The sequence below is a fragment of the Erpetoichthys calabaricus genome, chromosome 10 (genome assembly GCF_900747795.2).
Source record: "Erpetoichthys calabaricus chromosome 10, fErpCal1.3, whole genome shotgun sequence".
Taxonomy (NCBI): domain Eukaryota; kingdom Metazoa; phylum Chordata; class Cladistia; order Polypteriformes; family Polypteridae; genus Erpetoichthys; species Erpetoichthys calabaricus.
This window is the reverse complement of record NC_041403.2, coordinates 144430651-144444842: the sequence shown is the minus strand read 5'-3', so window position 1 is coordinate 144444842 and position 14192 is coordinate 144430651. Positions and strand designations below refer to the sequence as shown.

At 40.9% G+C, this 14192-nt stretch overlaps 1 protein-coding gene across 4 annotated transcripts in view; it reads right to left on the bottom strand.

The window, feature by feature from the left end:
• Positions 1-14192, bottom strand: part of ripor3 (RIPOR family member 3) — a 193561-nt gene that overhangs the window by 8627 nt on the left and 170742 nt on the right. For all 4 annotated transcript variants that reach the window (XM_028812023.2, XM_028812025.2, XM_051932534.1 and 1 more), the window contains one exon: positions 2868-3070. In XM_028812023.2, coding sequence (XP_028667856.1) covers positions 2868-3070 — 203 coding nt within the window. The remainder of the gene's footprint in view (positions 1-2867; positions 3071-14192) is intronic.

The following is a 14192-nucleotide window of genomic DNA, read 5'->3' as shown; positions in this document are numbered from 1 at the left end:
TATACACAAGGTTGGCATCTACCTATCTGAGCCCGTTTTTGTACATGGACAAGTTTATGTGGCCTTCTCACAACTTCGACGTTCATCTGACGTTAAAGTTAAGGTCATAAATGCTCCATGCCAAGGAAAACTCATTCAAGGACAAGACACCAGCTTTACTACTAATGTTGTTTACAAAGAAATTTTCCAATAAACCTTTACACTGTGCCAAACACTTTATTGTTTGCTTCCTATCTGCGTCATCTACACCTTCACACTATGCTATATCTCATTCATACATCACGCTCTTTGTAATTTCCCAACACCAGGGGTTGGCGAGCGAAGCGAGCAGGGGGCAGAGCCCCCTAGTATATATATAATCACATTGTATTCCAACCCTTTGTCACTTGTATTTTGGCTCTGGTGCCTCCCATTCTATTGATCATCGATGAGATGTTTCCATACCTTGTTTGGAGTCCAGCTTTGGTCAATTCAATTGACTGGACATGGTTAGTAAAGGCACACACTTGTCTATAGAAGGTCCACAGTTCAACAAAGACCAAGCCATCAGGTCAAAGGAATTGCCTGCAGAACTTAGAGCAGTGTGTTTCAACAAGTTCGTTGCTACAGAGTGGTGTGCTGTGAGAGCTATTCAGGTGTGCCATGGAAATAATAGTGTAGGGGACCTGAGTTTGAACCTGAGAGGGTCAAGCGCTTCAGGTGGTCGAGACTTTTCTGAGGTGGACATGATTACCTGAAGAAGCTGGCATTTAAGCGGTTCTGCAGTCGCTATGTTGCAGACAGCCTTAGAGCACTTTGGATACATCTACTGGCTGCTAGAATCTATCTGCCTATGTGTGTGTTCACCAGTGAGTCATACAGGACTAGTGAAGAGAGGGCATATGAGTTGCCTCTGAGACAAAGAGTGGCGGGCAAAGGGACTAACTAGCTGCAAGATGCTACCAAAGTGCTCACTAAGTGCTGTGACTGTGACCAGTGATCTTGGAGCTGCAGCTTCTCTGATAGTCCCTCCACTTCAGACAGTTGAATGTGTGTGTGAGATGCACAATGTGTTTGTGGTTAGTAGAATAGTGGTGTGCCTTGGGTTGTTTTTGGTTACAAAAAGTGAGCCATCATAGGAAAATGTTGTGAAACACTGCCTTACAGATAGGACTATGTTGAGGAAGGTTACAAAAAGTTTCTACAGCACTGAAGGTTCCCAAGAAAACAGTTACCTTCATATTTCTTAAATGGAATAAGTCTGGAACAACTACAGCTCTTCCTACAGCTGGCCATCCTTTCAAACGGAGCAATCATGGGAGAAGAGCTAAGGTAACAGAGGTAACCAAAAAGCCAATGTTCACTCTGGCTGAGCTCCTGAGAACCTGTGAGGACATGGAAGAAACTACCAGAAGGAAAACCACCACTGTAACACTCGACTGATCTGGGCTTTATGCAGAATGGCCAGACAGAAGCTTCTCCTCAGTAAAAGAGACATGGAATCCCACTTGGAGTTTGCAAAAATAATTCTCAGGTTCTCTGTTCTGATGAAACTAAGATTAGCATCATGTCCATATGAAATCAGGCACCGCTCATCACATGTTCAATACCATTCCAATGATGAGACATGGTGGTGGAAGCATCATTCTCTGGGATTGTTTTTCAAAAGCAGGGTTGAAAAAAAAGCTGAACAGAGTAATAACCTTAATGAAAACCTGCTGAAAAGTGCTCTGGACCTCAGACTGGGCCACAGGCTCACCTTGCAACAGGACAATGACCCTAAGTACAAAGCAAAAACAACACAGGAATGGTTTAGGGATAGCTCATGGAAAGCTCTTGAGTGGCCCAGTCACAGCCCAGACTTTAACACAATCGAACACCCCTGGAGAGATGTCCATTGACAGTGTCCATCCAACCTGACAGACCATGAGAGGGTCTGCAAAGAAGAATGACAGAAAATCCCCATATCCTGATGTATAAAGCCTCTTGTGTCAGACCCAAGATGACTTCAGGTTGTGATCACTGCAAAAGATGCTTTTATGAAGTACTTAGTAACGAGTCTGAACACCTACATTAAAGTGATATTTCAGTTTTTTATTTTCAATAAGTTTGCAAAGATGTATAAATTCCTGTTTCTCGCTTTGCCATTATAGGGTATTGAATATTGTTTGATGTGGGGAAAAATGTGAATGTTAATGATTTTAACACAAGGCTACAAAATAACAAAATGTATAAAAAGTGAAGAGGCTGCAAGGAGCCAGAGTCTCCCCTTTATCCCAGCTTGGATGTTGGCTCACTCTATGCACATGCACCCACACTTTTATACAGGGCCAAATTAAATTCACCAATTTGGGAGGTACAGGGAAGAAAACAATACAGACATGGAGAGAATGTTCGGATTCCACACAGACAGCAACTAGGTCTCTTAAGACACAGCACTAAGCACGATGTGAAAGGCAGATACACATTTTACAAGCCTTCTTTATCCATAGCCTATACCAGCAAGCACAGACCCATCTCTGGATGGGATGTCAGCCCATTGCAGATTGAACACACACCATAGCACCAACTTAACAATGCCAATCCAACCAGTCAGCTTGTCTTTGGACTGCAGGAGGAAACTGTAACACACGGAGGAAACCCATGTGGACATAGGGAAAACATGTAAACTCCATGTTAGGACTTGAACTCTAGTCTCCTTGTTTTGAGGCAGCAGCACTACCACTGCACCACCATATAGATATATCTACTGAATTTGAATACAAACATGAATATCCAAAAAGTGCTTCATTTTGCAAAGGTTGTAATTACAGAAAATAGTTAAATAGCTGTCTGAAATAAATTCTTTTCGCCATAAAATGGCCCCCACATTCAGGCAGATTGTATACCTTTACTTTGAAGGTCCGGATCCTTGAGCCTCTGGCAAGGCATGAATGGGCTGCTTTGGCAACTTTGTGGTTCCCGTCGACCTGAAGAGCAGCCAGAAGTTTCAAGGTGTGAGCCAGTGGCTGCAGCTGAGTCATTCTCTTCCCCTTCAGCTTCTTCAGGGCTTTACGTCTCTTTGGGCTTCCCAGAGCTTCCAGGAGCTGCACTGGATGCATCAAAACAGCAACTGCTCATTAGATTCTTATGTATGTACCTTTATAATTTTGATATAAAAGCAGATTTGTCATTCTTTGTCCTGTAAATGGCAGTCTGATCTCAAAGGTTGTTTGACATGATAATCTAAATGAGCACCTCTCTTCCAGTGTTACCTTTGGTCATCTTTTATAGAGCACATATTGTAACTTATCCTTAATTGTAAAGGTGTTATTGGCATTAAAAAGTGTACAGTATGTGGGTTCAGGTAGCATTCCTATGCCATACTCAGACATTTTTTGGGCAGCCCCTCAGCCAGTCAACTTAAACAGTGTAACTTGGATGAACTTAGAGTTGTTGCAAGAGAAATCTAGATGATTGGCAATAAATATATTCTAATAATATAGACATCCAGATAACATACTCAAAGTTCTCTAAAGAGGTTAATTATTAATGTTAGAAAAACTTCTGGTGCATCAGACAGTCTCGAGGGCATAACCAAATACTCATAATGACCAGAAGTATTATTACATGCATTTTTCCACTCATTGTCCTCAGAAATATGGATTACTCTGTGGATCCGGTTAATTAAAATTAACTCATTTGCTCTAGTAAGAGAGATCTTTAGAAAGAGTAATATTTGTTATTAATGGTAATCTTATTTAAAACACCATAATTAGGCATTTATTTTAAAGGGCTACATGGTGGCAAATGAAAATTTTGCTTTGTGCATGTTAAGGAACTCAACCCTGGTTTTAGCAGCAACCACCCACTTCAAGGTGGATGAGGCACCTGACTGATCAACTCGCATTTGCATGTAAATGTGTATTCAGCAAAGCACTCCAACCAACGCCAGAGCAGCACACCCACACCTGCTCAGAGCCTACGCACTCTGGGACCCGGTTATTTATTTAAAATCACGCTTCGCAACGGACCTCCTATTACATTTGTGTTTTGAGGGTGAAACCTCAAAAGGCAGAACCACCATGACCTCAATTCTGTGGGACTACCAAGTTGGTCCCATTAGAGTGTCATTGAGGGTGATGGAGAAAGGATCAATACCTGGGAGTGCAGCTGGATGATAAATTAGACTGGATTGCCAATACTGATGCTCTGTGTAAGAAAGGACAGAGCCGGTTATACTTCCTTAGAAGGCTGGCGTCCTTCAACATCTGCAATAAGATGCTGCAGATGTTCTATCAGACGGTTGTGGCGAGCGCCCTCTTCTACGCGGTGATGTGCTGGGGAGGCAGCATAAAGAAGAAGGACGCCTCACGCCTGGACAAACTGGTGAGGAAGGCAGGCTCTATTGTGGGCACAGAGCTGGACAGATTGACATCCGTGGCAGAGCGACGGGCGCTGAGCAGGCTCCTATCAATTATGGAGAATCCACTGCATCCACTGAACAGGATCATCTCCAGACAGAAGAGCAGCTTCAGCGACAGACTGCTGTCACTGTCCTGCTCCGCTGACAAACTGAGAAGATCGTTCCTCCCCCAAATTATGCGACTCTTCAATTCCACCCGGGGGGGTAAACGTTAACATTATACAAAGTTATTCCCTGTTTTTACCTGCCTTATTATCAATCTGTAATTTAATATATATTTTTTTTTTTTGTATCAGTATGCTGCTGCTGGAGTATGTGAATTTCCCCTTTGGATTAATAAAGTATCTATCTATCTATCTATCTATCTATCTATCTATCTATCTATCTATCTATCTATCTATCTATCTATCTATCTATCTATCTATCTATCTATCTATCTATCTATCTATCTATCTATCTATCTATCTATCTATCTATCTATCTAGTTATTACTGTGAGTATTGTTGTGGATTTTCTTTTTTTATCTTGTTTCTCTGGATTTTGGATTGGACTTATTTGCTTTGTCCTTTTAGATAAATCCTTTTGCCTTGCTTTGACCTGTTCCTTGTTTTTTATTTCATTCATGCTGGAGGAACATTGCTTTGCTTTGTGTTTTCATGCCACAGGTTTTATGGTTTCCCTCTCCTTTGAAGGGCATTTTTTGAAACTTCTAAAGCCAGTGTTCCATTTTAGTTGAGTTTGGAGTCTGGCTGCCTGGGGTGAGGCCAATTTCTTAAGGTGACCCTTAAAGATCTGGTCTGGTTTTTGATTGTTTTGAGTTCTATCCATACTTTTTGTTGTTTTGTCTTACAGCCTCACAACAGTTTATTGATAAGACATCCCTACTATAACCTTGTAGAGGGGCATTATGCAGACCTGATGGCTGCCTTTAGGAGAAGGATGAATGTAGCAACAGTTCCACCAGCATACTCAGTCTGCACATACTGTTAATGTTCACATCATACAACACATGGGTTCTAAATCCACCTTCAAGTCCACAACAGATAAGCTGCATAAGTACATAATTAAAAAATAAAAACACTCTGTCCAAGCAATAATTTCTCCACTGGACAAGTTGCCATTTGAATTGTGTCTTTTTAAAAATGATATCCTATAATTACAGGATACTTATACATGAATTCTTCTTGAAAACGAGCCCCTGTCAAGGCTAATGGTGCAGTGCTCCATTTGTTGAAGCCTGAACCAATGAGCTTTTTATTTAATGGAGAGACTTTAAAAGGAATCTCACATTTGTGCCTTTAGCAAGTGCTTCATCAATAGTTCTTCATTAATGTGGCTCAGCTCTTGATCATGTAGTCCACCATTAGATCACAAATCAGATTTTTATCAAAACTACACTCAAGGAGGCACAAGATATGATACAGTATATTAACTATGGTGAGGTTTTATTCAAAAATCAAATACATTAGTCTAGACTCAGTATTTAACTTTAAATCAAGCAGAGAAAGTTAAATAATAATAATAATACATTTAATATATATAGTGCCATTCCATATACGGATCAAACCAAAGTCATGCTGCTTTTACATGTTTCTCTTTTATAAGCTCTGTCCATTGGAAAATATCCTGAGTTAAGCAGGTTTATCTGGCAACCATTTTACTGGAACTAATGGGACAGGCCAGCCATTCACCATTCGGTCATCTACAAGGCAGAAGAATCTACGTGTGCATGTCTGAATGGAATCTTGAAGTGAAGTGTGTGGAACAGCCCATGTGTTCAAAAAGCATGCACACCACCCATACACATAAATAGTCTTAACTTCTTTCTGTTATAAAACCTGGCCTTGGCTTCATTTGGTGCATTAAAACAAATGTGGCTGAACAAAAAAGTGTCATGATTGATTATGCATTGTCTACCTCAGTTCTGGTTGTCAGCCTGTGATGGTTTTTCTCATGTTCTGTTTAGCACATTTTCTTTTTTTTCTGAATTGTGAGGAATATCTTTCTGTTATTAATTTGACAATTTAAAGTCATTTTCATAGTCACACTATTATGTCACGTCTTGGTGTGCCATCCTCTTGGTTGAAGTCTGTGTACAGTGCATCTGGAAAGTATTCACAGCGCATCACTTTTTCCACATTTTGTTATGTTACAGCCTTATTCCAAAATGGATTAAATTAATTTTTTTTCTCAGAATTCTACACACAACACCCCATAATGACAACGTGAAAAAAGTTTACTTGAGGTTTTTGTAGTACTAGGGTGCTGTACCGTGTTAGCCATTATGAATGCCTTGAATACATCTTGCCTGAAGAAGGGGCCTGAGTTGCCTCGAAAGCTTGCATATTGTAATCTTTCTAGTTAGCCAATAAAAGGTGTCATTTTACTTGGCTTTTCTTGAGGTTTTTGCAAATTTATTAAAAATAAAAAAATTGAGAAAGCACATGTACATAAGTATTCACAGCCTTTGCTCAATACTTTGTCGATGCACCTTTGGCAGCAATTACAGCCTCAAGTCTTTTTGAATATGATGCCACAAGCTTGGCACACCTATCCTTGGCCAGTTTCGCCCATTCCTCTTTGCAGCACCTCTCAAGCTCCATCAGGTTGGATGAGAAGCGTTGGTGCACAGCCATTTTAAGATCTCTCCAGAGATGTTCAATCAGATTCAAGTCTGGGCTCTGGCTGGGCCACTCAAGGACATTCACAGAGTTGTCCTGAAGCCACTCCTTTGATATCTTGGCTGTGTGCTTAGGGTCGCTGTCCTGTTGAAAGATGAACCGTCGCCCCAGTCTGAGGTCAAGAGCACTCTGGAGCAGGTTTTCATCCAGGATGTCTCTGTACATTGCTGCAGTCATCTTTCCCTTTATCCTGACTAGTCTCCCAGTCCCTGCCACTGAAAAACATCCCCACAGCATGATGCTGCCACCACCATGCTTCACTGTAGGGATGGTATTGGCCTGGTGATGAGCGGTGCCTGGTTTCCTCCAAACGTGATGCCTGGCATTCAAACCAAAGAGTTCAATTTTTGTCTCATCAGACCAGAGAATTTTCTTTTTTATGGTCTGAGAGTCCTTCAGGTGTCTTTTGGCAAACTCCAGGCGGGCTGCCATGTGCCTTTTACTAAGGAGTGGCTTCCATCTGGCCACTCTACCATACAGGCCTGATTGGTGGATTGCTGCAGAAATGGTTGTCCTTCTGGAAGGTTCTCCTCTCTCCACAGAGGACCTCTGGAGCTCTGACAGAGTGACCATCGGGTTCTTGGTCACCTCCCTGACTAAGGCCCTTCTCCCCTGATTGCTCAGTTTAGATAGCCGGCCAGCTCTAGGAAGAGTTCTGTGGCTTTGAACTTCTTCCACTTACAGATGATGGAGCCCACTGTGCTCATTGTGACCTTCAAAGCAGCAGACATTTTTCTGTAACCTTCCCCAGATTTGTGCCTCGAGACAATCCTGTCTCAGAGGTCTACAGACAATTCCTTTGACTTCATGCTTGGTTTGTGCTCTGACAAGAACTGTCAACTGTGGGACCTTATATAGACAGGTGTGTGCCTTTCCAAATCATGTCCAATCCACTGAATTTACCACAGGTGGACTCCAATTAAGCTGCAGAAACATCTCAAGGACAATCAGGGGAAACAGGATGCACCTGAGCTCAATTTTGAGCTTCATGGCAAAGGTTGTGAATACTTATGTACATGTGCTTTCTCAATTTTTTTATTTTTAATAAATTTGCAAAAACCTCAAGTAAACTTTTTTCATGTTGTCATTATGGGGTGTTGAATGAATTTAATCCATTTTGGAATAAGGCTGTAACATAACAAAATGTGGAAAAAGTGATGCGCTGTGAATACTTTCCGGATGCACTGTATGTTGCTACATGTGTGTTAAGGAAGCAGTGAGATGCAACCAATTGGAATGACCAGGAGAGGAGTCATAAAAACAGGCAAGAGATGGCAACCACAAGAATGAAACAGAGAGACCAAATCACACCCAAGATTCCGAATTAAAAACAAAAACAACAAGGTTTTTATTTGGTATGTGTCAAACTCAGATAATTATGGTAATGTCACACTGATCTTTACACCACAGTAGAGATGATGTAGTAGACATGACATCCAAAGACCACGGTCTGTGACACATGTTGACACAAACCAGCTACCACCGGGTAAAATGGCGGCAACCAGAAATAAACTAAATTGTTTGAAAATATTTATTATACAAGGACAAAATCATGACAATGTGTTGTCCAAGATTCTGGATCTCTAATAAAAAAGACTTTTAATCTGGTGTTAGGTTGCATTTTGTTTTTTAAATTTGGATTAAAAACTTTTTGTATGCTTTATTCAGTTTAGTTTTTGGTCTTGCATATTGGGCTTGGTCTCTTGACTTTTTGGAATGTCATGCAGCAGAAATGTACTGTGACTTATGCAAAGGAATGGGGGGATTACTACGGACTAAAAAAGTAGTCTCCGACTTAAAGTTTATTGCAATTACAGTTCTTTACTGAGTTTATGGTTCTTTGCCCTTTGTCTGGATTGTTCGTTGCATATTCTTGTTTTGTGTCCTCAAATCAACATCCAACATTCAACAATACTGTGGGACAAATTTAATGTTTTTCCAAAGGACTGTTCACATTGGCATTTTTCCATGCATCAATATCAACTTCATTTGGTAATCCAGACCTTGTTTTTGGACTGTGTAAGAAGGTTGTCGTATGTTGTCATCTTGGGTTATTGAGGAGGAGTTTTGGAAACTGGAGTATATTTGTTTTGGGTGGTAAATAGTTTATTGAATACATATTTTGGGCTATTTTACCGCAGTGTGATATGTCTTTATCCGAAGGGTATGCAAGTCACACTTAACTAAGTGGTGTCCTAGCTTCCCCATTATATTATACAAGGGGGCTTTACCCCTGCTCGCTTTGCTCTGTCTATGAAGAAACATCAGAAAATGTTAGCCCCATGCTGATTGAAAGTTTCTCTCTGAAAAAGTCACAAAAGTAATGTGACAAATGTCATAAAAAAATATTATTAAACATAATTATAATCTACTATATAATAAAACACTAAGGTCACTGCGTCCAGTCCCTCTGAGCAATCTGATTGGTCAGTTTGGCATTGGTAATGCAACGAAAGAGGAAGTGTGAGTGTGAGACGCACAAGGAGAAGTAAAAGTGTATGAGCATGCTGAGAGCATCACGTTCATGGACAAGTTTAAAACTGGACAGGAGGTGAGAAAGGCACCTTGAAAATAGGGACAGTGTCTGAGGAGCAGGCTTTATGGGAATACGCTTGAGAAATGGTGCACCAATTAAGAGACACTCACACATGAAACACAAAGGAAAGGCACTGACGGAGCACAAAGGGCAAGAGACAGCAAATATTTTTTATCTATTCCATCAACTGTCTTTAATAGGTACCATGGCTAGTACTGAAATTATATAACAAAATCTTTTCAATTATTCACTAGCTGTTCAAAAATCTAGAGATTGTACTTTGGCCTTGATGGGTTTTGGCTACACACTTAGTACATGAGTAGATACTCTTTATTGGAAGCCTGGAAATGTCTCTGGTTAGTCATGAGAATCAGGTGTTTGTGTGCAATCCAAGGTGGATGTGGATCTTTGCCAACATGCAAGCAGGTTGGCAAGGCTCTGACAGAGATAACGTGCTTGATTAATTTCCAGACCAGGAGGCATGTGACTCACACAAACCTAAATGGTGGTCAGTTCATTCAGCCAGTAAGAAATAACTAATGGTCTGTCCGATGTTGGAGGGTGCCTTCCACTCAAACATAGAGTGCATTTACATGCACACGCAAAACCGCGTTAGGGTCCAACACGCCCTCGACCCTCTGCAGTTCGCATACCAGGAGAAGGTGGGAGCGGAAGATGCCATCATCTATATGCTACATCGATCCCTCTCCGACTTGGACAGAGGCAGGGGTGCTGTAAGAATTATGTTTCTAGACTTCTCTAGCGCCTTCAACACCATCCAACCTCTGCTCCTTAGGGACAAGCTGACAGAGATGGGAGTAGATTCATACCTGGTGGCATGGATCGTGGACTATCTTACAAACAGACCTCAGTATGTGCGTCTCGGGAATTGCAGATCTGACATTGTGGTCAGCAACACAGGAGCGCCGCAGGGGACTGTACTTTCTCCGGTCCTGTTCAGCCTATATACATCAGACTTCCAATATAACTCGGAGTCCTGCCACGTGCAAAAGTTTGCTGACGACACTGCTATCGTGGGCTGCATCAGGAGTGGGCAGGAGGAGGAGTATAGAAACCTCATCAAGGACTTTGTTAAATGGTGCGACTTAAACCACCTACAACTGAACACCAGCAAAACCAAGGAACTGGTGGTGGATTTTAGGAGACCCAGGCCCCTCATGGACCCCGTGATCATCAGAGGTGACTGTGTGCAGAGGGTGCAGACCTATAAATACCTGGGAGTGCAGCTGGACGATAAATTGGACTGGACTGCCAATACTGATTCTCTGTGCAAGAACGGACAGAGCTGCCTGTACTTCCTTAGAAGACTGGCATCCTTCAACATCTGCAGTAAGATGCTGCAGATGTTCTATCAGATGGTTGTGGCGAGTGCCCTCTTCTACACAGTGGTGTGCTGGGGAGGCAGCATTAAGAAGAAGGATGCCTCACGCCTGGACAAACTGGTGAGGAAGGCAGGCTCTATTGTTGGCATAGAGCTGGACGGTTTGACATCTGTAGCAGAGCAACGGGCACTCAGCAGGCTCCTATCAATTATGGAGAATCCACTACATCCATTAAACAGTGTCATCTCCAGACAGAGGAGCAGTTTCAGCGACAGACTGCTGTCACTGTCCTGCTCCACTGACAGACTGAGAAGATCATTCCTCCCCCAAACTATGCGACTCTTCAATTCCACCAGAGGGGGTAAACGTTGAACATTATTCAAGTTATTGTCTGTTTTTTACCTGAATTTTTTATTACTCTTTAATTTAATATTTTTAGCTGCTGGAGTATGTGAATTTCCCCCTGGGATTAATAAAGTATCTATCTATCTATCTATCTATCTATCTATCTATCTATCTATCTATCTATCTATCTATCTATCTATCTATCTATCTATCTATCTATCTATCTATCTATCTATCTATCTATCTATCTATCTATCTATCTATCTATCTATCTAAGATGAATAACCTGGTTAAGGCAGAAATCTCGTTACTTAAAAATTCATATTTACAAGTGTAAGTAATCTTCTGGAGTTCTCCTTTGTCGAATGCTTCAATATCCTTAAATGGCAGAGAAAAGAGCTAAACGTCGGCCACCGTGAATCTGAAAATGAGTGTGTCAGCTATAATAATTTTCTTGTGCTTTATAAATATGTTTAGTGAAATCGCCACTTTATTTATAGGTTTCTGTTAGTGGATTGCTTGCAGTATGCTCTTATCTGCAAAGTCCCGCTTTGTGTGCTTATTAAGTTACATTCAGTGCTGCTGGAATAATAACAACACAGGTATATTCATTCAATTAAGATAAGAATTGTGTTAGGTTACTCATTACGCTAAAAAGTAATCATACTATGTAATGCAAATTACTTTTAGTGTGTTACTCTACTGCTCTTGAGATTGTGTTGCTGAGTTTAGCACTGTATGTTTAAATGTAGCAATTTCTGAAATTTTGAGACAAATTATTTCCACCAGAACAAGGAATAATACTATCGATCGTCTGTGCATTTTGATATAGTTTGTTATTCCCCGAGGGGAAATTGTCTTTTTGCATGACCTTTGTGGGTCAGAGCACAGGGTCAGCCATTGTACAGAACTCCAGAGCAATTTTCAGGTTAATGCCTCGGGAAATGTATTTTTGTGGACGATTCCAACGTTTTCTACCCACGGTTGCTGGATTTGTGTGCTAAGCAAAAACATCCACAGGCTGACAGAGTGCGACGGACATGCACAGACTACAAAATCCTGTAAACGTTTAACCAGATTACGTGGCCATATAATTGGGCTATTCATGGAGAAATCTACCTCTGTTAATCAGGGTTCTCAGAGTCCAATTACTCGATTTCTCTAACTGGAATAAGGGTGTACGTGGCATTTAAGAAACAAGGTTTCTGTGAATAACGGGGTTATTGAGACACATGTGAATGTGCCTATTAACACCCTTTTACAGATGGCCCATGTCTAGTACTAAAGTACTATATCCAACCTCCTTATTTCAACCCATCATCAGTTTACTGGTGTCAGGTTAGAGAATAAGAAGAGAATGTGGCTTCTGGTGACTGGACACCAGTGTGGCAAAACAGTAACACGTTTGAGGATCAGCTCCTGTCAATGGCGTAGCTAGGGGCGGGCGGAGAGGGCTGCCCGCCCTGGGCGGCACATTTTTGGGGGCGGCATTATTCTCCAAAAGGCTCAGAACACTTCACGTGTAAACAGCAGGGTTCAGAAAAATATAACTCATAACTGAAAAAAAGTCAAATTCTCTGATTTTCATCCACAAATGCTTCAAAAATCATTTTCAGACGGTTCTTCTGTGATGGCATCAGACACGGCAGTTGAAATTTATGAGGCAATAACAAAAATAAACAGAAACATTACACCGATAATAATTTCTAGGAAGATAAACAACTATTTCACAATGTATAATTTCGTTTCGTTATCAATCCGAATGCGTTCTTGCTCATCCCCACCTATCACTTGTACACCACACCGGTTCTGGTTTTCGCAGCGCAATTATATTAAACTAATAATCAGAACACGGCTATCAGTGCGTCTGTACTATATTCTTGTCTAGTTGATGCTTATAAATAACTAGGGGGCTCCGCCCCCTGCTCGCTTCGCTCGCCAACCCCTGGTGTTGGGAATGACAAAGAGCGTGATGTATGAATGAGATATAGAATAGTGTGACGGTGTAGATGATGCAAATAGAAAGCAAACAATAAAGTGTGTGGCACAGTGTAAAGGTTTATTTGAAAAATTTTTTGTACACGCCGTTTAAGTGTAAAAGGTAATTCCAGCTCAGAACTTGTAAGGTCATTTAAGATGGTTATTGTTGTGATCAGAGTCAAGTTTGTCAGAGCTTAGAAAGAGTTGTGTCTCTCCAGGAAGTAATGGAATGACTTGGGTATTAATGTTTTCCACATTAATATTTTTTGGACCTAATATAGTGCGTTGTGTTAAAAGGGGCATTTGGTCTAATGAGATTGCTGTTCCAAATGTCTCTGTAACTAAGTCGTCGCAGATAAAGGCTTGAGGAATTGTAATAATATGTGGCTGAAGTCCATCTGTATTGGTGAGTGTACCATCTCTCAGTTGTAATAAGCAATTGTTATGATCTGGTTCTGGACATCGTATCTTTTTTACTAACTGTATCTTTTGAAAGCAATGCCAATTGTCTGAGTATTTTAAGGTGCACTGAACAATAGCTGAGTGCATGGCATCTGGAAGAATAGCTAATCACCGTCTAAAATCTCCTCCTCATAAAAGTACCTTTCCTCCAAATCGAATATTATTATTCATAAACGTTTGTAGAAGTTTATGAATGGTGTTGAGTAAGTGACTTCATGCCATTGAACATTCATCAATAAACAACATTTTTTCAAGACGGATGTCACGTGCAGTGCCACCGTTAATGTTCTTAGTGAATACCGATTTGTAGGATCTAATGTAGTTGATAAAGATTTCACTTTCAGGTACATCGTCAGTTATAAGCTTCTGTAGATATTCAGTATATGAATGTAAAGAAGGCAGTCTAATTTGACCCTTTTGACAACAACGTGTAAATGTATAACTTGTATTGCCAGTTGTTT